Raw genomic sequence first — 24,421 nt, 5'->3', positions numbered from 1 at the left:
TCAACATGGAGAGGAACAGAGACTTCCTGCCAATAACCAGCATCAACCGCCAGTCATGTGAGTGAGCCCCAGTTGAGCCTTCAGGTGACTGTAACCCCAATCAACTGTATCAAATTTTTCACCCACAGAAAGGATAAAAAATGTTTGTTGGTGGGGGTAGTGTTCATGATAATAAATATTAATATCTATTTTTAAGTCATCATGTTTTATGGTAATTTGTTATGGAACAATAGATAACAAATGTGCAATCATGCAGGATTAAACAGAATAATGTGTAAATGTGGCTGGCAATATAAAGCCCTTCAAAATAATTAGCCGTTAGTTACGGTTGTTGCATAATGCATGCGTGTCTTTTTTCACCAAAGATTGCAAGTCTCTTGAAAAGGAGGACTGCAACCCATTCCTTCCTTTTGTTGTACTCTCTGCCTCTTCTCATCCCTCTTTTCTACTTAGCACAGTGCTGGGCACACATAACTGAAGCCTCAATCGGTAATTCTTAAGTTGGCTGAATTAAATCTAAAGGTGATTTTTTTTTTTTTTGTCTTGTAACTGTGAGGATAACTTCCCACTTCCTAAAATATTTGATGATCTCTTTTTGTGTAATTGATGTGTTTCTGGGCTTTCATGTGCTAGTTTGTAATGAGGAAGCTGTAAAGGCAAGGAAGATGAAGTGGTAAATAGGAAAGAACTAGAGAAGGCAATGAAGAAGTGAACGGTGAACAGAACAGAAGACCAAGCAAGAGGGGCAGGGATGTGTCTGTAACTAAAACGTAGTAAAAAAATTGGAATGGGGGTTGGGAGTGTAGCTCATTGGTAGAACTCTTGCATATCATGCGTGTGGCCCTGACCACCACAGAGGGGTGAGGGGGTGGGGGAAGGACTGTGACCTGCAGAATAGCCAGAAAAATCACAGAGATAACATGGGGATTCAAGACTCATGGGTTTGAGACCCACATGTGCTGACATAATTAGTTTTTTGTTCAGATGGTGGTGTTGTGATTGTTGATGTCCATGACCCTGGCTAGTTGCTTTGATTATAAACATGTCCCATGTTTATAAAGGATTTAATACCACAAAGTATTAAAAGCATAACCAAACCAAACATCATCCCCTGCTGATAGCTTATCTTCTTTGTATGTCAAGGACAACAGACCATTACATTCTTTGATAACACTCTAGGAAAGATTTGTAATTCTAGCCTTTTTATTTAAGCATTTATTCTGTTCTTTATGATACAAATTTCATAGAATCATGAAGGCCCCACACAACATGGGCCTGGAGTTCAAGGATGTTATTGATAGGAGAAAAGTCCACTTATTTGTGAGATATTGAAAATTTGGAGTTCAGCAACAAGATAATTGTGTAAAAAAGCAGAGGACAGTAACCAGTCATGGTCATTTTGGTTTCTTGCTTGGGAATAAAATATGCTGACACCATTGATTTCTGTGATGGCAGATGAGCATTCAAAATGGAAAATAACTACAAATAATAATCAACATTAGTTGAGTTCTAACTATATGCTGGAATGTACTAAGCACTTAACATTCTTTTCCTAATTAATCCTCAAACAATCCAATTAGGTACCTGCTATTATTATTATAAACACCATTTTACAGGTCAAGCTAGGGAATCTCAGCTACCCTGGGCTATCCTCTTCACTCCCATTTTCTGATGGAGAGTCATGAACTCAAGCTAGGATGGAATGAGTTACATAAGGCTTTCTCCTTCTTTCTTTTCTTTAGTGTTTTTTTTTTTTAAATAATTTGGACTAACTCTCTTGGCAGTTGATTACAAACCTGATCCAAGAGATAAGAGACTGTGTATCAAAGAGTTCATCCTCTGGAGTCAGGCAGACCAGTGAGTGAAACCTGGCTCCATCACTTCCTAGCTATGTGACCTTGAGGAAGTTATGTTTCCTACAGCTCATTTTCTTATCTTAAAATAAGAATGATGGCCCAACTTGTAGGGTTGCTTTCCTCAATCTTTTTCCACAGGAACCTAAATGACCTTTTCAAAATGCGAAACTGACCAAGTTGCCCAACTCCAACTTAAAATTTCACCATGAGATCTCATTGTTCTTAAAGATATAAACTGATCCCCTTCAAGTGACTTTCAAAGCTTTTCCTGGTATGGCCCCTCTCACCTCCCAGAACTCATCTTCAGTGGTACTTCCCCTGGGCCCTAAACACTAGCCTATCCTGTCATTACAGGACTTTTGCCACATAGTGTTCTTTTTGTCCAAAAAGTTCTGCCTCCCTTCCTGGTCCACCACCCCTCCATCTCTCATAGCCTAAATACATGCTCCCTTCATTGCACACATCCCACTTATAATTTTACACGTTAATGTCTCTCTTCCCCAACAGACCCAAAGCCTCACCAGGGGAGAGACTATGGCTCTGATGGCTCATCTTTGTATCCCAGCTCCTAGATTAGGGCCTGGCACATAACATTTAGAACAATTAATGAATTGGCTACTAGCACTGTTAAGCTTTGCTGCTTCTACTGGGTCATAAATTTTAGCCTATGAAACAAGAAAGTGTTTGGACTATATGGAGATAACATAACAGAATTTCTCAATGACCACCATGTCAGAATAACCTACTATTTAAATGTAGTTTCCCATGCTTCACTCCCAGAGATAAGATTTGTTAGGTCTGGGATAGGTTCCAAAATTTTACATGTCTAATAATCTCACCTGAGTAATTTGAGAATCACTGGTAAGGAAAGAAGAGGAAGAAACCTATTTATAGTCTCACTACCGTTTAATAAGCTCTCACAGGTAGTGGTAGGGGCTCCATTTCCAGTGCTGGCTCCTGTACTCACTGTAGAGCCTATTGCTTCCAAGAGAATTTCTTAGAATTAAGGCCAAGATTAGGAAAGAAATGACTTTTTTCCCAGCTCTCTGCTGGGTGATGTTCCTGGCTACAACTATAAGATACCTAGGATGTTAGACCTAGGACTGAGGGGAGAGGGTAAAGAAACTGGAATTCAGTAGACAAGCTATTGAGCCACATGGTGTTCTCTTTTTCCAGAAGGTTCTGCCTCCTTTACCCCTTCCACCACCTCCCCAACCAAAATAGCTTAATTATGCCTAATTATGGAGGTCCAGGATCCAGGAGTGTCTCATTCATTATTTTTCAATTCAAATAAACTCTACTTCAAATATTTCAAGTACCATGCTCTTCTAAAGATACAATGGTGCAGGCGGAAAGAAAGAAAGTTAAATGGATGCTTCCAGGAGTTACCATCTATTGGCAAAATAGATATTAGCGAAATAATTTTATAAACATATGCACAATTTTAACTGTCTAAATCCTACAAAAGACAAGACCTGCCGGGCGCGGTGGTGCATGCCTGTAATCCTAGCAGCTCAGGAGGTTGCAGCAAGAGGATTGCAAGTTCAAAGCCAGCCTCAGCAAAAGCAAGGTGCTAAGTAACTCAGTGAGACCCTGTCTCTAAATAAAATAAAAAATAGGACTGGGGATATGGCTCAGTGCTTGAGTGCCCCTGAGTTAAACCCCCGGTATCCAAAAATAAAAAGGCCAGATCTGAGGCATGTGATAGGGGAACTGAACAATTGGGATATGAAGACAATGTAACTATAAATAAGATTTTGATAAAGAATTACCTACATAAAAAGTAAAATTGTGATACACTGCACTCTTAATATATGGGTGGAGCTTTTAAAAACATTTAAAATTATATACATCACAAATTATTAGATTATTATTATATTTTGCTAAAGTGATATAGAGTTCATCACCAGTTCTATTCCTATTTTTTGTTATAAATGTAAGTGTCAGGGCTTTTTCACAACTAAGTGAATAGATGAGATTTTTGTCAAATCATCATCACTCAATTTTTCCATCTCCTTACATTTTGTGAGAGGGTCAAAAACCCTCTCATTTGCCAAAAGATGTGCTACTCATGAAGTAATTACTTTATCTCTGAAAACATCACCACAAAGATTTTACCAAATTTATCAAGTGCTGATTAATTGTTCTTTTTACTTTTTCACTTAGACACATCTTTATTATGGAGCTAAATTAGATGAAATTGTATTTTAAAACTCCATAAAAGTTGAATTTATGCATTTCATTACAGTTTTTCTTTTTCCTTTTCTTTTCTCTGTGTGTGTTGCTGGGGACGGAGGGTGGGGTGTGTGCTGGGATTGAACCCAGAGGTGTTTTACCACTGGACTACATCCCCAGCTCCCTTTATTTTTATTTTTGAGACATGGTCCTGAAAACTTGCCCAGGCTAGCCTCAATCTTGCAACCCTCCTGCCTCAGCCTCCTAAATTGCTGGGATTACAGGTGTGTGCCACGACACCTGGCTACAATTTTTCTTCTTGATTGAAAACAAAGTCCTATTTCAATTATTTAGACCATTTTAAGTACCTTAAGAAAATATTACAGATAAGCGGAAACTGGTATTATAAAATATGCAAATTTGTAATTTCATTTCAAGATTAAGCAATAAATTTACAATTTTATGTTGTAAATTGATAGAATTAACTGAACCTATCAACATCTGAGAAAGAGAAATTAACTCTAATGAAAAGAAATGGTTTCCTAAAGTCCATAGCAATATATCTCAGATTACATTTTGGGAACACTTTGTTTTTCCAGGTACAAAAATGAATGTTTTTAAGACAGCAAATTTATCTTCTTTATAAAGCAAACAGCAAAAAGAAGATAATGTATTATATGATTAATAGTTGTAGGACTTACAAAGGTATAAAAATAACTGAGGGCATTATTTATAGAATTCATGATATAGTTCTATCAAGGCAACAAGGATATGATAGAAATGAAAAATGAACAAAATGAGTGTCAGTGAGATTCATGCCTAAAGAATGAACATGGATTTCCTATAGCATTATTGCTCCTAACTATATCTGTTTCAGCTTAACTTGAGTGTGGTTATGAAGTGAACTGAAACTTCCTACTGAACAACAACCAGCGAAACTAATTTTCCTGGATTTTTTATTCTGTGAGCCCAAGATAACATCAGACTTGTTTCTCAGACCAAAACTGATAATTTTTCTTGTGACTTTTTCTTTTTTGAAATAAGATCTTCTAGGAGAAAACTTTTAAAAAGAAGGTGGTGGTGGTGGTATGATTGCAGTAACCCTCTCCTCAGCAAAAAAAAAAAAAAAAAAAAAAAAAAAAAAAAAGATGTGCAAAAGGAAACAGTTTGTTGCTTAAAAAATAATGAAACTAATGTTTCAAGAGAGATACTTTCAACGTATCCCAAATAGACCTTTGCTTTAAAAAAAAAACAGCTTTATTTAATTTTAATTCGCATAACATAAAATTCATCCAATTCAATAGTTTTCTTTAGTATGTTCACAGGCTTGTACACTACAATATAACTTTAAAACATTTTCACCCACAAAAAAAAAAAAAAAAATTAGCAAATTTTTCCCAGTCTTTCACTTTTGTCCAGGGTAGATTTCCGTGGAGTCTATGTGAGGCAACCCTGAGCTATATAATGACTGGTTAGAGCTGTTCTTTGGAGTTACAGAGGCATCAATGTTTGAGAGGATAATGAGATTCTAGCCTATTCAGCTTATCTGTTTAGTGCTAGCCAATCTTTTCTTTTTTTAAATAGAGGTACAATTCACAAAGCATAAAATTAGCCATTCTAAAGTTGATAATTCAGTGGCATTTAGTACATCTATAATGTGCAACTATTATTGCTACCTAGTTCCAATATATTTCATCACCCCAGAAGGAAACCTTTTACCCATTCAACAGTTATTCTGTTGATGCCCTTGGATCACCAATCTGCAATCTTATAGAGCTACCTATTCTGGATATTTCTGATAAGTGGAATTATATGTAACCTTTTGTATCTGGCTTGCTTTACCTAACATAAGATTTTTCAGGTTCATTCACATTATAGTATATATCAGTACCTACTTTATTCTTTTTATAACTAAATTATTTCATATATATTCAACTTGTTTATCCATTTATCTGTTGATGTACTATTTCCATTCTCTCCCTCCTTTTCCTTACACACACTCAGCACTGAGAGCCTAGCACAGTTTCATGACCTATTTTTTTTAATTTTTTAATTTGTTATATATGACAGTAGAATGCATTACAATTCATATTACACATATAGAGCACATTTTTTCACATCTCTGGTTGTACACAAAATAGAGTCATACCATCAAGTCTTCATACAGGTACTTAGGGTAATAATGTCCATCTCATTCCACCATCTTTTTTACCCCCTTCCTCCCTTTCCTTCCCTTTGCCCTATCTAGAGTTTGTCTAATCTTCCCATGCTCCCCCTCCCAACCTCACTATGAATCAGCCTCCTTATATCAGAGAAAACACTCAGCATTTGTTTTTTGGGATTTTGGCTAACTTTATTTAGCATTATATTCTCCAACTCCATCCATTTACCTGCAAATGCCAAGATTTTATTCTCTTTTATTTATTGCTGAATAATATTCCATTGTGTATATATACAACATTTTATTTATTAATTCATCTACTGAAGGGCATCTAGGTTGCTTCCACAGCTTAGCTATTGTGAATTGTGCTGCAATAAACATTGATGTGCTGTGCCCTCTAGTATACTGTTTTTAAGTCCTTTGGGTATAGACCAAGGACTGGGATAGCTGGGTCAAATGGTGGTTCCATTCCCAGTATTCCAAGGAATCTCCATACTGCTTTCCATACTGGCTGCACCATTTTGCAGTCTACCAGCAATGTACGAGTGTACCTTTTCCCCAACATTCTCGCCAACTCTTGTTTGTATTCTTAATAGCTGCCATTCTGACTAGAGTGAGATGAAAAAGAGTAGTTTTGATTTACATTTTTCTAGTTGCTAGAGATGTTGAACATTTTTTCATATATTTGTTGATTGATTGTATATCACCTTCTGAGAAGTATCTGTTCAGTTCCTTGGCCCATTTGTTGATTGGGTTATTATTTTTTTGTTTGTTTTTGGTGTTTAGCTTTTTGAGTTCTTTATATACCCTAAAGATTAGTGCTCTATCTGATATACAAGTAGTAAAAATTTGCTCCCAAGCTGTAGGCTCTCCATTCACCTCACTGATTGTTTCTTTTGCTAAGACAGTTTCATGATCTATAATAGAGTGAAGGAAAAACAATTGAGAAGCCAGTCAGGAAACTTTTTTTTTTCTTTTGTACTGATGATTGAACCCATGGCAATCTACCACTGAGCTACATCCTCAGCTCTTTTTATTCTGAGACAAGTCTTGCTAAATTGCTGAGGCTGGCCTTGAACTTATGATCTTGATGCTTAGAGTTGCTGGACTACAGGCCTGTGCCATAGCACCTGGCTTATGATTAACTTTTTCATTATTTTTTTAAAATATAGATGGACACAATACCTTTATTTTATTTATTTATTTTAATGTAGTGCTCAGGATGAAACCCAGTGCCTCACATGTAAGGCAAGTGCTCTACCACTGAACTACAACCCCAGCCCCTTATGTTTAACTTTCTGAGGATGCACTAAACTGTTTTCTATAGTGGCTGAACAATTTTATATTACCATCAGCAATGTATGAGAGTTCCGATTTCTCTACATCCTCACTAATGGTTGTTATTTTCAACTATGATTGTGTTTTTTATTATAGCCATCCAAGTAGGTATGAAATGGTATAGTCAATAATCTTTTGGCAAAGGAAAAATGAAAATTTTTACAAGCCTGAATAAACCTTCATTAAAGCTAGGCACAGCAGTACACACCTATAATCCCAGCAACTTGGCTGGCTGAGGTAGCAAGATCTGAAGTTTGAGGCCAGCTCAGCAACTTAGTGAGACCGTCTCAAAATGAAAAATGAAAAGGGCCAGGGATATCTAGAGATAGAGTGCTCAAATACAAAATAAATATTCAATAAAATGTAAAATGCAAATTTTCTTTTGACATATTTTCTTGAAGGTGTGTTAATCTCTGAAAATATATAAACATGTGCTTTCCCTATGCTTTTCCTAGCAATAATACAAAATATAAAATTGAGACCTAAGGTGAAGTTTGAGTAGATGAAGAGTGCTACAGAACTCTTTCTGACCAAAGAAGAGCACTGACTTCTTGCCCATTATTATTTTACTCAAAAATAAAAATGATAAATATTTAATATCCTAGCCCAAAATAAGGTAAGCACAGAAATAATGAAATAAGGTACTACCACCTTTAATATTTCACATTGCACTCTTTGATTTCAGGGATTACAGCAATGGATTCTTTGACAATAAACAGAGATTGGAATAGGTGACATAGTTAAATTAAAAACCCATGGCTCTGCTGTATAAAGTATACAGAATATCCGACAAGGGCCAAAATAGCTATTCTTAAAGGCATGGCTTGCCTTTAACAGAAATATATGTAAACTAGGAAAGACAATCTACAAGTGCATCTTGATTAAAAGAGGCCTTGCCAATCAATACTAGGATTGTTTGACAACCTGGTTTTTATGCACCTGGGGAATGAATCATAGCAAGATGAAGGGTGGGTGAGGTCAGGAGTACAGATTGAGAAAAGAGGGGAAGAAAACTGCCTCAACTGTTTTTTTCAGGAAGGTAAGTTTTAAAAAAGAATACATGTAGATGAGAAATGATAATTGATTCCCTTGAAATTTCATTTTCCACATATTCCCTGGAAAATCTTCCTGTGTTCATTCTCCAATTTGAAAACTGCTGAAATATGTAATGCTAGTTCTTCATCCCTTTAATCCACTGATTGCCTATAAATCCCTACAGCTCTCATGGTCTGTTCTTCATTTAGGAATCAGTTTCTCCTTAAGTGACTACAAAGCAGTCAATTTTATTTTCATGTGTGGCTGCTGGAATTTATCTCATTTTATACTACTGCACTCATACTTCATGCCAGGTACAATAGCATTTCAGGAAAAGAGGGTAATGAAAATTTTAAACCATTAAGAATAAGAATTTTGATTTTTTAAAAAAGGAGAAGAGCATATGTTTTTAGGGAAGAGCATATGTTTATTAGGCTATAAGTTCAGCTGTTGTAACCAAAATTGTTTAAACAAGTCCCTTTGGCCTTCTTTCCCTTCCTTAACATGCTTACCTTGTTCTCACCTGAGGGTTGTTGTACCTGTTTCTTCTGCTGGAATGCTTTTCACCTGGTCTGTCCTGACTGGCTCCTGCTTGTCATTCAGAACTCACAAGGTCATCTCCTCAGGAAGGCTTTCCTTGACCAGGCAAAAGTAGCCACCCAGTCATATTTTACCACATAACAGTGCTTGTCTTAGCCTGCATGAAGCCCTAAGTCCCATTCCCAGCACAGCCAACAACAACAATAAAAAAGTATGCAGAAAGGAATAGGGTGCCAATGAGGAAACCAGGTTTGACATGGCAGAGTTCCTCAAAGTGGGGGGTAGAGACAGATAAGAAGCATCAAATCTTTATGAATGTCCCACCTAAGTGGTTAGAGAAGTGTAAAAGACCTTATAAGGAATCTAAAAGGTTCCTGATAGGAAAAAGTTTCAGTGAAGGATGGGTCATTGGGGAGCAAGTGTTCTCTCTCAGGAAAAATGGGAATAAGAAAAAGGCAATTGAATTTAGAAAGATTATTTGTGATCACTGAATAAAGGAGTGAAAATGTAAAGCTTAAGGAAAGGACACAGTATGTATAGGTCATTGCTGGAGGAATTTGGCAGTAAAGGGAATTTGTAAATATTCTAGTGGGATTGAATGTGTTTCTTTTTTTGAGACCTATTCATGTCTTAAGGGAAATGAGCTATAGAACAGAGAAGACTGAACCATGCTGTAGCTCGAAATTAATGGACCTCTAGGGAGTGCAAGAGTCACCTTCTGGGACTTTGAAACTCAGAAGTTATATGCAAAATTTTGTGCATGCATCAGGGGTTATAGAAACGGATTTGTAGCGTTACCATTTTCCAAAAGGTGGCGACCCAAAGGTTATTAACCACTACTGTACAGGAAGAGAACAGGCGAGTTGCGGGAGCGAGGGGGGCGCCCAGAGAAACCTAAGCTTTAAGAGAAAATGGAAAACCTCTTCCTGAACTAAGGAAATGCTATAAACAGATGGAAGGTTAGTTCATAATTACTTCATCATCTCATTAAAACAGGTAGTAAAGACTGAGCTGGAAACTGGGGAAACTTGTGCAAACACACTCCAGCAAAGGAATACTGAGGAAGCCGGGCAGACGGAGTGAAAACGGGGCCTGTGCTGCACTAAGGCGCAAGGAAACAACTCTGTGCAACTTTTTGGCGCTGGAGTAGTCCTGAGGGCTGGGCATCACTAACTTTGTTCTACAACCAGTACACGCCACTCTCAAGACTAGCCGACCCCGACTGGGAGCAAGAGCGGTCTTATCACAAAAGGCAATCAACACGGTCCCTGAGGTTTGTCAGTGAGTCAGCTCGAGGGCAAGAAGCTGATGTTTCATACTCGGTACAAGCTGTATGTCCGAACTTCATAATTGCCATACTTTCTTTGCTTTAAACGCTGCCTCCAGTCGACCTCTCCACCTGTCATCATCTCTGAATCATCCCGCCCTATTTCGACATCTCCTTCCCCAGCCTTCGGCTCTCGGCCTGGCGCAGAACCCAGCCACTGCCGAGGCCCTGGAGAATTCATTCATTCAACCACTGCAGGGTTTACTGAGACTGTGTGTAAGGCTCAGTGCTAGAGATTGGGGTCTCCGACCCAACGGGTTATCCAGACCCTTCACCCCCGCGGCCGGACAGTCCAGAATCGACCCAGGCCTAACGGGCCGCCGCGGTCTTCCCTGGCAGTGGGGAGGGCCCCTGTCCACATGTCGCAATAACTTCCCAGACTAGCACGCCGGCACTGCCAGGGTGATGCAGGGTACAGGCTGGCTCCGCCTCCCGCCCTGCACAAGATCCCGCGGGAACAGAGCTCTCGGTGCCGGGAACGCACGTCTAGGAGCTGCGCGTTGGGCACTCGGGTCGCGCGCTCCAGCGCCTACCGTAACGGCACCCGTCAGCGGTTGGACCTTGAAGGCCTGGCACCGCCCCCACCCTACGTTCCCGCCCGCAGTGCTTGCAGCCCCTTAGGTGCCAGTCTGGGCCCCAAAGTCGGTCCCTATCCTCTCCCAGCGCTTCGCTCTCTTTCTTTAGCCAATCGGAGACAGAAGTGGTGCGAGCCAATGGCCACAGCCAAAGTATCTAGAGTGGTGGAGCCTATCAAAGTTCTACCTTAAGTTTCTCCCGCCCCTAAAAAGTCAGAGGCGGGCTGATCTTACATATCGGCCAATCAGTGAGCAATAAACAAGAAGCTTCCAAGATCAAAGGGGAAGGGGTGGGAACTAGTCGGCAGCAACGCCTCGGGGAAGAGGAATGACAGGCAACTTCGCGAATACCGCAGACATATTTCCCCTACGTGAGGAAAGGGGTGGGGCTAGGGTGGCGCCTTCACCAATGGTTGGTTGGGGGGCGTATCCGCGGGCCAAGCGGGAGCCGGAGGCCCGGGGCTCTCTGGGCCGCGCCTGAGGCGGAGGCAACGGGGCCGGGGGGCGGCGGCAGTAGTGGCGGCAGCGGCGCGGGTGTGCGCCGCGGCTGGCCCGGGTGGATGGAGTTGGAGGGGCGGAGTGCAGGCGGTGTGGCTGGGGGGCCGGCGGCTGGGCCCGGGCGGAGCCCCGGGGAGTCTGCGCTGCTGGACGGGTGGCTGCAGCGGGGCGTGGGACGGGGGGCCGGCGGTGGGGAGGCCGGGGCCTGCAGGCCCCCGGTACGGCAGGATCCGGACTCCGGCCCGGACTACGAGGCGCTGCCGGCTGGAGCCACTGTCACCACGCACATGGTGGCGGGCGCCGTCGCAGGGATCCTGGAGCATTGCGTGATGTACCCCATCGACTGCGTCAAGGTGAGACCTGGACCGGGCTCGGAACCCGACCTGGGGCTGACCCACCTTAGACCGGTCTAGAGCCAGGATCCTAGCTGAGAGCTGGAGTCGACGGGGTTCCTTCTTGGCTCCAGGCACTTCACACGATTCGAACCGGTACTCCGTGCAAGCAAGGTCCGGGCTGGGAGTTGAGCCCACTCAGGAGCCAGGACTTATTTCTAACCGTCAGTGAGATCTGAATCGGGACTCATGATCAAAAATCTGTCAGCCAAAGTCGGAGATCCCACCTGGGACTAAACAGGAATAGGGTGGGATTGGGGATCCCGAAGCCCAGGTAAGTGCTACTAACTCGATTAAGGTGAAGCCAACTGGCGTGAATCAGGTGGTTAACTGGATCTGATGGCTTGAGATGTTCTTCGGGTAGGTGCTTTTACCAGCTTCGTGCTGTGTCTTTCCTTAGAAGTGACGAGGCAGGAACCGGAATCTGGGATCTCTCAGCTAGATAAAGGACGTATTAAATCTTATCCCGTGAGTGATTGGAAGTCGTTGTGCAGTCAGAAGTCAGAGTTTCAGACTGAAAGTAATATGGGAAAGATCGTGTTCAGGAAAAGGTTTCGATTTCTCTCTGAAGAAAGCATGATATCCCACCCATTTCCTGAACATGAAAATTGAACTGGGATTAAGATTGTGTATGTGCAGGGAGCACATCAGCCCCCACACAAGAGGGGAAACTTAGTGTATTTCTTTGGGAGCTTGAAGTTGACAAAAAGGGGAAAGTTGCCTAGAAGGGAAGTGTGATGGTATTAGTAAGTGGATGTAAGTGTGAAGAACATGGAACAAGATCGACATAATTAGTGTGAAAGTAAAACTAATTGCATCCACAACCAAGCAGGACGATTAATGGATCCAGAAGTGAGGTCCTTCTGAAGAAAGCTGAATCTCCCGTCTGAAGATGGGAAAGATTGTTTTTACAGTTTTTATTCTCCACCCTTAGTAAAGATGCAAACCACTAAACTTGAGGTCTAAATTGAGGGGGAAGTAAATCCGAGGAGACTGTTAAAAAATATGATCGAGCCTTGTGCTTCCTTTACATGTTAAGGTTAATAGTCAACAATATCCTGGCAGTTCTTTGTATGTTTTCTCCTCAAATTAGGAAAATGTTGTGTATTCAAAAGGAGGAGAGTGTCAATTTGGGCAATGCAAAGCAACCCTTTTCTGCTTGCTGCTGGTTCCAGTTACCATTTCATGTTTTCATAGTAATATGGGTGTTAACATGATTAGAATTTTAAATGCCCTTGTTGATTGAGAGAAATAAACCAGTAAATTCCATGAAAAAGAAATATAACCATTGAAATGTAAAATGAATAAATACTAATAAAAAAGATCCAACATTTATGTAGTGGACTGTAGGTTGAATGGGAGTTGACAAAAAGGGGAAAGTTGGATATGCTACATATCCAAAAGTTAATATGATCTGGCTGCAGAGTAACCTCATTCTACTCAATCATGAGTAGAGTGCAGGATTTATGTGCTATTTCAGGATGAGTATCAAATGGGAAACAGATAAGTGAAAGCAATGAAAATTATTTAATGGCTTGAAAAATACAGTGTAATAATGTGACAAAAATATTACTACAGCTTTCACCATTATGCCATTACAACATAATGGAAGACTGTCTCCTTACACTGTATATTTTCTTTTTTTTTTTTTTACACTGTATATTTTCATAATGCTATTGTTGCTTTGAACATTTTATAAATTCCCCTGTTAGAAATGCCTCCAGAATCTTTGTATGCATATCCTTAAAGATGGCAAATATTTTTTCTATACACACACACACACACACACACACACACACACACACATCTCAAAAGATTGATTTAGGGGCTGGGGCTGTAGCTCAGTGGCAGAGCACTTGCCTAGTGTGTGTGAGGCACTGAGTTTGATCCTTAGCACCACATGAAAATAAATAAAGGCATTCTGTCCATACACAACTACAATTTTTTTAAATAATTGATTTAGTAGAAACAGAGACCACTCAAAATCATATACTGTGAATAGGTGAGAGCTCACAATGGGAAGTACCTCTTGGGGTACTTAAAGATTAGGTGGAGCTGGAAAGCCAGGAGATTGATTTACTCCTTGAGACCTGTGTAAAAAACTGAAGGAACGGTTGTGAAAGAGGAGTTCGAGAAATGCTTTGCATAACCACAGCAATACTGGAATAAGTCATTTCTAGCCTTCCAAGGCAGCTATTTGGAAGAACAGTTTTTATTCATTTACATGAACTTTGGAATTTTTGTTTTTGAAAAATTAGTCATGCAGGGATGGGGATGTAGCTCAGTGGAAGAACCCTTGCCTAATTTGCACAAGGCCCAGGGTTCAATCCCTAACAACGCAAAAAAGAAAAAATTAGTCATGCAACATTATAGTCACGCCTCAAAACCATACATCAAGGAAGTAATAATTTAATCTGAATGAAAAATATTCAGGAGTCTTCAAAAATACCAAGTCTTGTCTTTGAAGAAGACAAGACTTGGTATTTTTTTTGCCATTAATGCTGGGATTTAAATGATTAGAGGGGAGACCAATATGAGTTAGTGTCCGTATGTCAAATGCTGTTGTGCTTGCATGAAAGTAAAATTCAAATCCCGGCCTGCCCGGTTCACTTGTCTCCTGGCAGTTTTTCTTTTTACCATAATGCATGGTGGAGAGGAAAAGCAGGTCAATTTTACCACAAGACTGGAGGCAGGTATCCATGTTGCAGTCAGGAGGGCAACCACAGTGTTTGCAAATGAAAGCTAGTGTTGCTTCTTGGCATGCAAACCTGTGTATCCCCACTCACTTATCAGGGTCAAGTTGACTTAAAATATCCTTGGGAGGGACTATGGGAAGTCAACACAGCCTTGCTAGACCATGGCTATCCACCCATCTATTTCTGTGGTCATAATAGGGAGGTTTGGGAACCCAGATAAATCCCAGTTTCCTTTTCTAGGCCTCAGAAGCAAGCATCAGACTTTTTCTATAGGGATAGGCTCTGCAACCCAAAGCAGTGAGAACCCTTCTCAGAACCATCTGGCTAAGTCCCCACCTGCTTCCAAGGTACTGTTTTTGGTTCTGCCGTGGTGAAACAAGTTATCAACTTACATAACTAAGAGGGAAAGAGCAGAGGGAGAGAAATCTTTTCCATTATAGATGTAAATTGATATCTATACACCAGTGAAAGGTTAGGAAATAGAAACAATGACATTTGATTTTCTTGCGTCTAATACTGATCAGTTAAGCGTTCAATAAATGCAAATTGCTTGTGCCAAGTACTATCTCTTGTGTCCCACATACATTTAATCTTTGAAACAACTTCATGAAGTAGACACCATTTTCATTATTTTATAGATGAAGAAAGGAGACTTAGAGGGCAGTTAAGTAACTTGTCCAACATGGTAGAATGTAAGAGGCAGGGACATCATTTGAATCCAGTCTGTGTGACTCACAAACCTCCCTTATAGCCTCTCAAAAGCAGATTTAAAGACCCAAGCAAAGCAAACAATCTCACAATAGAGCTCATCTCTGAATATGTGACCTTCAGATTAGCAGCTGAACACGTAAGTCATTATAGCCACATAAAAACTTTAAAATAAATTTTTAAAAATGCAGAATTAAACCAGACTTATTAGGTTTAGGACCAATTGTCAATGCCTATTTCTGAAAGCTTTATACAAGAAACAATGCTGCCATAATCTGTAAATTCTTGGGTATAAGTAAATATACCTTAGCATATTACTTTAAAATAATAAAAGCCTTTACAGCACATTGTGAAAATTACCAGTTGTTTACATGTCTTATTTTTTTTTAATTCCTCCAGCGGTCCCAAGAGCCAGCCATTCTTGACCTCATGTTACAAATGACAGTTTTGAAGCTCAGAAAAAAAGGTTAATACTTGGGACAACACATTTGGCAAACTGGGACTCAAACTCAGGCTTGCTTTTTTTTTTTTTTTGTACTAAGGATTGAACTCAGGGGTGCTTAACCACTGAGCCACATCCCCAGCCCTTTTTTGTTTGAGACAGGGTCTCACCAAGTTGCTTAGATCCTCAGTAAGTTGCTGAGGCTGGCTTTGAACTCTTTATTCTCCTGCCTCAGCCTCCCAAGCTGCTGGGATTCCAGATGTGCACCACCACACCCTGCCAAACTCAAGCTTTTGTCTTTTACCAAACCACTTAGCTCCCTACTAGTTTGTTTTTCTTCAAAGTAAAGCATTCATAAATTCTTAAGAGATTTTATCTTTCTAAGAAAAGTAGATTTACTGGCTCCCAAATTTGGGCATCCATATTCATTTTTATATTTAACATACCTTATACCCAGGTCCTCTCCTTAAGGGAGAAGCATTGAGTAGAACCATTGTGTTAGATCTAGATGTGTATGTAAAATGTTCAGTGTAACTTACCCACAGTCTAGTTTTCCTCTGTCTCTCACTGGGGATTGAACCCAGGGCCTAGCATGTGCTTAGCAAGAACTCTACTACTGAGCTACACTCCCAGTCTTTTAGGTTTTTTTTTTTTTTTTTAATCTTTATTTTTACTTATTTATTCTTATGTGGTGCTGAGGATCAAACCCAGGGCCTCACACATGCAAGATAGGTGCTCTACCATTGAGCTACAATCCCAGCCCCAGCATTTTAGTTTTGAGACAGAATCTAAATTGCCCAGACTGGCCTTGAACTTGTAATCCTCCTGCCTCAGTCTCAAAAGTGGCTGCATTTCCAGGCATTCACCTCCTGGCCTGGCCTAGGTTGTTTTTTTTTTTTTTCCTTCGGTGGGGGCGGGGGGTGTAAAGAGTTCCAGGTTTCTGAGATCAGACCTTTCAGGACTGGCTGCCAAATAAGCCAATGACTGAAGCAGAGCAATGTGATTTCTAAATGTCCCTCCTGTACAAGGTCAGTTTTACACAAATTTTTGGAAACACATAATTGTTAAGCTGCCAGGCCAATTTTAAAACACCCTTTGAATAAAGCACACCCTTTATTGGAGATTCATGGGGTCTTTTGGGGAAGTGGGAAAGAATGTGTCCTTTGTGATATCTGTATTTCTGATTGAACACCAGTAATTAGCCTTTTAAAAAAATATATTTTTAGTTGTTGATAGACCTTTATTTATTACTTTATATGTGGTGCTGAGAATTGAACCCAGTGCCCCACACATGCTAGGCAAGCGCTCTACCACTGAGCCACAACCCCAGCCCTAACCTTTGAAGTGTGAAGTTTTTTTGTTGTTTGTTTTGTTGTTGATGGTGATGACAATAGGAGGCAGGAAAAAATAACTCCAGGAATGTGGTTTACTTGTGGTTAACCAGGACCTGTTAATCTGGTTAATTTCTTTTTCCCATGCTCTTGAGAAAAGGCATTACTCTTGGATTCCAGATGACCAACAGGAAACTTCAAGCTTTTAAATCCAGACTGAATCTAGTGATTGGAATGAAGCAAGATTTTAAATTGTACTTGGATATCAGTTACACCTTGTTGGTTCACCAGTGGCTATACTCATTACTTTCTGACCTGGTGCAGACATGGCTATGTGACAAAAGATTCATTCAGCAAACAAATCTTAAGTGCATTCTGTATGTCAGGCACTAGACATTAATTTTATTAACTTATTTTGAGGTACTGGGAATTGAACCCAGAGGTATACACCAACCACTCAGTTATATTCTTAACCTTTTTAATTTCTTTCTTTCTTTCTTTCTTTCTTTTTTTAATTTTCAGCCAGGATCTCACTAAGTTGCCCAGGCTAGCATTGAACTTGGATCCTCCTGCCTCAGCCTCCTGAGTTACATACATGTGCCACCATACCCAGCTAGACTGATTTTAAACTGTTAGTCTCCATGCTACTTTAACCTGAAATGGTTCATAGACAAAAGAGATTTTTGTGGGAAGGCACACAATTCAGAGAAGGTCTGATTTGAGGGAGTGTTTCAGATGAGATTAATTGCCCAAATTTCAATAAAACTGTCCAAGAACATTATGCAAGTGTTTATAATACACTTTTCATGCCAATCATTGAATCTTTTTAGAAATTCCAACGATTGTGTCGCAGAAACTAATTTGTATTTGCTGATGCCGATTTGGGGATTCAGTCAATTTAGATCAGAAATCTGAAAGACTCTTGAGTTTTAGAGACTAGGTTGGCATCCAGCTGGAGTCTCCCCACTTTCATAGTTTCAGGGCAAACTCTTTCCCAGGGAGTTGCCGCAGCCTCTCTTAGGAATGCTCATTCTGCCAAAACTAACTTGTACACCCAGTTGCCCATGCCAAATAGTCTGAAAAGGTATCAAAAGATGAGCAGTGTGTTTGGGTCAATAAGCAGCACCAGGATAGGTCTTTAGAAATAAATGCAGTAAATACTGAATTTAGAATTCATTTGTAAAACTGTTAGCCTGAATTTATTAAGGCACAAAAACAACTTCTGAATCAGAGGCTTGATATTTATTGCTGGGGCAATGAATCACCTTGGAGTTCTGGGAAATTACCAAGTGACCATGTCCTTGGGGAAAGCCATGATGTTCCACTCTTGGGGTCATCAATGACTAGAAGAGGAAAGGTTCAAGACTTGGAGAGATGGGACACAGATTTGGAAAGAAGTAAAGCAGGGAGCTATGTATTGCCTCCACAAATTGGCATGGTTGCCTATAGAAGACCAGTTCAGTGCCCAAAGCCTGGGTGTTGATGTGGGGCAGGATGTTGGCCTCGCTGACATTGCACTTCTGCTTGCTGTAATTTCAGACCCGGATGCAGAGTCTACAGCCTGACCCAGCTGCCCGTTATCGCAATGTGTTGGAGGCCCTCAGGAGGATTATAAGAACGGAGGGCCTCTGGAGGCCCATGCGGGGGCTGAACGTCACAGCAACAGGCGCAGGCCCTGCTCACGCCCTCTATTTTGCCTGCTACGAAAAGTTGAAAAAGACATTGAGTGATATAATCCACCCAGGGGGCAATAGCCATATTGCCAATGGTATTGAGCCTTCATGTGCCGGTTCCCCCATTTTCCCAACTCTTTGCACTTTGCTGCTTCAATGCTTTCCAGAATCAGCTTGGTTTGGAGCTGCAGCTTTGGGCTGGGGTAGGCCAGATTATAGGGGAGGGACTTCTAAACCTGATGTTCTCAGACAACGGGCTGCTGCAACCCCACCCCTCCTCTGGGGCACCTCAACAAAGGGTTACAGCATCCTCCCTTACCTACCAGCTTGACTTTTTCCTCTCATCTTCTCCCTGGCATCAACTTCTAATGCCTGGTATGGAGACACACACTGAACTACCCCTACTGTATACTTCTTGATAGTTGGGTGGTGTATTGCTCCTCAGGACGGGATTGGAGGTGGAGGTGACCCAGCTACCCAAGGAAGACACTAATGGAGCCCCAGCTCTTCGCCTCACCTTTTCAAGATCCCAATTGACCACAGGCAGTTTGTGTCATTGAGGACACGACACAGCCTTGACAAGTGAAGGGGGGAAGGGCGAAGGGTCTGTGGAGAATCCAGAAGGTTGGAGATTGGGTGGAATTAAAGGAAGCGATAATAGCCCAGGGTTTCAAGATTGTCTGAAGACCAAGTTGAGTGTGGAGAGGGTGGGGGATATAGTAGTTCAGGAATGAAAGAGAGGTCTGGATGGACAAATGTTGGGATCTGGAGATGGGCGAGCGGCACAGGGGCAGCAGGATGGAAGGCAGGATTCTGTGGTGAAGATCTGACTACCTGGCACCACATCTCCCTGCACTGGTGGCAGTCAATATGCTGGCATCCCTTGGCAGCAGAGGGTTTGCTTCCTAGCTGGGGCATAAGCTGAGGTTTTTCTTTGGCCCATCTGTATTGATAAAAACTGGGCTGTTTTTGCCTTTCTGAGATAGATGTGGAATGTACATTGATGACCTTTCCTAAGTTCGTGGGAACAAATATCTTTGTTGAAGCTGAAGTTTAGGAGCAGCGGGTGCCCTTTTGGACTGGCTCCTAACATTCCCTTTCCTCACTGCTTTAGCACAGCCACTCGCCTTCACTTGGGCCTCAGTGAATTGGTCAGCCTCTCCTGGCCTTAAATGTGGCAGTTGTTCTCTAATTTGCAGGTGCAGCCGGGTGTGTGGCAACATTACTTCATGATGCAGCCATGAATCCGGTGGAAGGTAATGATTCCTCAACCTATCTCTCTGGGTAGCTGCAGCTGCCTGTCTGGGTTTTTTCTTTATTTCTGTTGGCAGAAAAAAGCAAGACAGCATTTCAATTTTGGTGGGAAGTCTTCCCATGTTACTTTATTTTACCACCAGAGGGCGCTAACTCCATATTTTTAGGAAACATTCATTGGGATTTAATCCATCTTTGGGGCTTCCCTGCAAAAGAGATACCTCTCTATATGCTTATCCCTGGGCTTTTCTGGAAGTCCCTTTTGTAGTAAATTTGATCTCTTCTGAAAGTTTAGCAGATTATTTAATTTTTCTTCAAAGAGGTGAAGATGGATTCTGACATTTAAAATTCTTACCTTCTTGGAAGGAAGAACATAGTTGAGATAAAAATGAAAGATTAAATTGTAGAGCTCAGTCTCTGCATTTCTACCTGGCTCTTGGCTTCTCAGTTTGAGGGAAATTCTCCAAAAACTGTGCACTGAGAGCAAGAGGTAATCAGATAAATAAGAGAGGATAGCATAGTCCAGTTCTTTGTTTGGGCAAGGCCATGCGTAGGTAAGGGCCAAACCTAAGCTGGAGACTGACAGAACTCATACCATGTTGTCCACTTGAGGAAGTGGAAGATGTCTGGAAACTAAATCCTGACTCTTTTTGGCTAAAAATCTTGGGTTTTTTGTTTGTTTGTTTGTTTGTTTTGTTTTTGTTTTTGTTTTTGTTGTTGTTTTTTAAGAGAGGGAGAGAGAGAGAGAATTTTAATATTTATTTTTTAGTTTTCGGCGGACATAACATCTTTGTTTGTATGTGGTGCTGAGGATCGAACCTGGGCCGCACGCATGCCAGGCGAGCGCGCTACTACTTGAGCCACATCCCCAGCCCTTGTTTTCTTTTTGGTAGTACTTTTCCTTCCTCCCCTCAGGGAGAGTAACCATTCTCATGTTTAAAGAGTAAGGTGCTCCTCATACCTGAGGATTAGTATTGTTGGTGTTCTGTGTTCATCATTACATCACTGCCACTGAGGTCAAGGTTCTGATAGATACATACCCATTCCAAGGAGACCCTCTAGAGGTATTAAGCCGTAGATATATCCTGTGTTCTAACTGGCTGGTTTTAAAGAAATCCTGCTGGGAGTGGGCTCATTATTTTTTGACCCTTTACCAAGGCTTTGCCTACCTCCTGGCCTCAAGAGGGAAATGTGAACTTATCCTGTTAACTGGTAGTTAGTTCATTTATACTGTCTTCTCTCTCCATTCCATTGGCTGATCTGCTGATTTGGGACCCTGAATCTGGATACTCTCGGTCATTGGCTGTTTGCTGTCTCCATTTTCCTCCTTGTTGATGGCACTCTCAGTGATCAAGCAGAGGATGCAGATGTACAACTCACCATACCACCGGGTGACAGACTGTGTACGGGCAGTGTGGCAAAATGAAGGGGCTGGAGCCTTTTACCGCAGCTACACCACCCAGCTAGCCATGAACGTTCCCTTCCAAGCCATCCACTTCATGACCTATGAATTCCTGCAGGAGCACTTTAACCCCCAGAGACGGTACAACCCCAGCTCCCATGTCCTTTCCGGAGCCTGTGCAGGAGCTGTAGCTGCCGCTGCCACAACCCCACTGGACGTTTGCAAAACACTGCTCAACACCCAGGAATCCCTGGCTTTGAACTCAAACATTACAGGACACATCACAGGCATGGCTAGTGCCTTCAGGACGGTATATCAAGTAGGCGGGGTGACCGCATACTTCCGAGGGGTGCAGGCACGAGTAATTTACCAGATCCCCTCCACGGCCATCGCATGGTCTGTGTATGAGTTCTTCAAATACCTGATCACTAAACGGCAAGAAGAGTGGAGAGCCAGCAAGTGAAGGAGCACTGTGTGCAGCCAGGGGTAGACGGCACCGCTGCGGCCTACCCCCTCCAGCCGTGTTCTGCCTCCTGGCACACTCCAGCCCTGAGTGGAGTTGGGAGGAAGGGAGAAGGCTCTCCCTGGGCTCTCAGTGTTGTGGCTAACACCAGTTCCCACCAGCCTTGTTGCCTCACCACCTCTCCTCCCAGGCCTTGGGCGAGTGCTGCAGAGCACCCCTCAGCACTTCTGTCAACCTCCATCATGGGCCTGGTGACCCGCTCTAGACTGTTACAGAGGGCTAAGCAGCACATTCCCCTGGGTCCTAATAAAAAGCCTTTAAATCAAATGGTTTTGTTGGGTTTGTCTTGCCAAAGGGGAAGTGAAATGCTGTCAGCTGTTCTTTACTTGGCTTGAAGCATAAATCAGGGAACGCAAAAGGTTTATTGAGGATGGCTGTAAGTTTTTGTTTCTGCTGATGTTCATGATGGTTTCAGTCTCCCCATCACCTTGAACACTGGGCCTCTGACAGACCCTAACTCGGCATGAGTGCCTCGTGTTCCCACCAGTGCCTCTTCCCTTGGGCAGCAGTGGGCACAGCAGAGTTGATTTTTCTGCTCCAATTCTGAGCTCTGCCTGAGCAGTGGAACTTTGCTTTCTGATGTAGATTTGAAATTAAAATTATTCAGTGAAACTGCAAGTCCTGAAGATTGTGTGAGCAATAACACATTTTGTTTGACTTTAAGGTTTTTACCAAGTACTAGAACACATGTGATTACATCTGGTTCTCACGAATTAGTGAAGCAGGTGGTGCAATTGTCATGTCTGCATTATGGGATGGAAGCACTGAAAAGCTGTGACTTCCCTGAGACCTCACAGTAAATGTAGAACAGAGGCCCTGGCCATTTTTTTTTTTTTTTTTTGGCCCCAGAATTGAACCCAACTGTGGAAGATAGGAAGTGAGCTGAGGCGTGATCCCCAACATGCAGGTTACTGAAGAAGCTTCCTGCTGATGTCCACCAGGGCTCTTCCTGGAGACCTTCAGAAGTGGGGCTTTCACAGTTACGTGAGTCAGGCTGTCCCTTTTCTGGCTACCATAGTTACTAGCAAGTTCTTCAGGACACAGAACAGGCATCTAGCCCCTGAAACTCCCACCTATCCTCCTTGTTATGTCATCTGCTCACTCATTCAGTAACTACTGAGGGTCTTTGGGTCAGGTACTAGAGTTGGGGATACAATGATAAATAAAGCAATCCTGGCCCCCAGGGAGCTTATTGTCTGGAAAGAAAGATACATGTATCGGGTGGGGATGTGGCTCAAGTGGTAGCGCGCTCGCCTGGCATGCGTGCGGCCTGGGTTTGGTCCTCAGCACCACATACAAACAAAGATGTTGTGTTCGCCGAAAACTAAAAAAAAATTAATATTAAAAAATTTTTAAAAAAAGAAATGCCCATAGGTGGAAAAGGGAAACTAAAAGAAAAAAGAAAGATACATGTAAACAGGCAGTTATAAGATCAAACGATGAGACAAATGATGGGATAGACCTAGGACACACTTAGAGGGGGATACTAACCCAGCCTTGGGTGACAGCTTTTGGAAGAGGTGACATTTCTGGTGACATCCAATGAGATGAAGAGGGGAGGAGAGATGTTCTAGTAAACGACCTAGAAGTGGGACAATAAGAAGTGTTCGAGGTTCTGTGGGCAAGTGGTTCAGTAAGACTGAAACAATGTGGGCAAGGCTTGCAGCAAGACAGCTAAGCAGGTGCTGGGTCTTAAAGCAATGCTAAGGAGTTCAGGGTTTATCCTGAAGGCAATGCAGAAGCATTACAGGGGTTTAAGCAGAGGCAGGGTGTGATCAGATTTGCCATTTAAACAGATCACTTAGGCTCTCTGGAGAAAGGATTAGAGGAGCAAGACTGGGCAGGCAGGTTAAGAGGCTGCTGCACTAATCCAGGCAACTGCATGGTGGTCTGGGCCAGGACTGGCAAGGAGACTGGAGCCGTGTTAGGGTTGTAGGAGCAATAGGATTTGGTTACAGAATAAATCTTGTCCTCCTTCCATCTGACAGCCCTTCAAGTATCTATGGAGAATCATGTCTGAAAGCACTTAAAAAAAAAAAAAAGTGTCAAGGAAACTGCAGGGGCTTCTATTCTCAACTTTATTCCAGTAAGCTAGGCTGCCCATCTGATTTGGTGATGGAAAGGAAAGACGTTAATAATGTTGAACGGTGATACTGGAGTTTGGATCCCTGTGGAGAAAAAAAAAAAAAAGTGTGATACCACTGTAGAGGCAATTTCAAAGGGTCTGCAAGTAAAAAATGTAAGTGGGAAGCTGCCTCCGGGTGTGGACTAGGCAGGAGAACAAAGGATGATTCTCCAGACCATGTTCTTGCAGTCGACTTCACAGAACTACTGTTTGGCTTAGTATCCAGCACAAAATAGGCACCATGGCAATAAAGTTCATTTTTCAAAAGGAGGATGGGGAGAAATTTTTTTTTTTTTTTGTACTAGGGATTAAACCCAGGGGCACTGAATCAATAAGCCACATCCCCAGCCTTTTTTGTATTTTATTAGAT

At 41.8% G+C, this 24,421-nt stretch overlaps 1 protein-coding gene across 5 annotated transcripts; it reads left to right on the top strand.

Annotated features, from left to right (window-relative positions):
* The first annotated feature begins 11,454 nt into the window (after positions 1-11,454).
* Slc25a28 (solute carrier family 25 member 28) lies at positions 11,455-22,193 on the top strand. Of its 5 annotated transcripts, XM_077105386.1 has the most exons (6): positions 11,777-11,858; positions 11,972-12,171; positions 14,834-14,940; positions 18,614-18,842; positions 19,947-20,003; positions 21,349-22,193. In XM_077105386.1, the coding sequence occupies exons 4-6, from the start codon at positions 18,620-18,622 to the stop codon at positions 21,864-21,866; spliced, it is 798 nt and encodes a 265-aa protein (XP_076961501.1). In that variant the 5' UTR covers positions 11,777-11,858; positions 11,972-12,171; positions 14,834-14,940; positions 18,614-18,619; the 3' UTR covers positions 21,867-22,193. The 5 variants fall into 5 exon arrangements, with proteins under 5 accessions (XP_076690598.1, XP_076961501.1, XP_076961502.1 ...); XM_077105387.1 differs by lacking the exon at positions 14,834-14,940; XM_077105388.1 differs by lacking the exon at positions 11,972-12,171 and having other exon boundaries at positions 11,782-11,858.
* The last annotated feature ends 2,228 nt before the right edge of the window (positions 22,194-24,421 follow it).

Source organism: Callospermophilus lateralis, chromosome 15 (genome assembly GCF_048772815.1).
Source record: "Callospermophilus lateralis isolate mCalLat2 chromosome 15, mCalLat2.hap1, whole genome shotgun sequence".
Classification (NCBI taxonomy): Eukaryota; Metazoa; Chordata; class Mammalia; order Rodentia; family Sciuridae; genus Callospermophilus; species Callospermophilus lateralis.
Note: the sequence above shows the minus strand (reverse complement) of the source record. Positions and strands in the feature narration are given on the sequence as shown.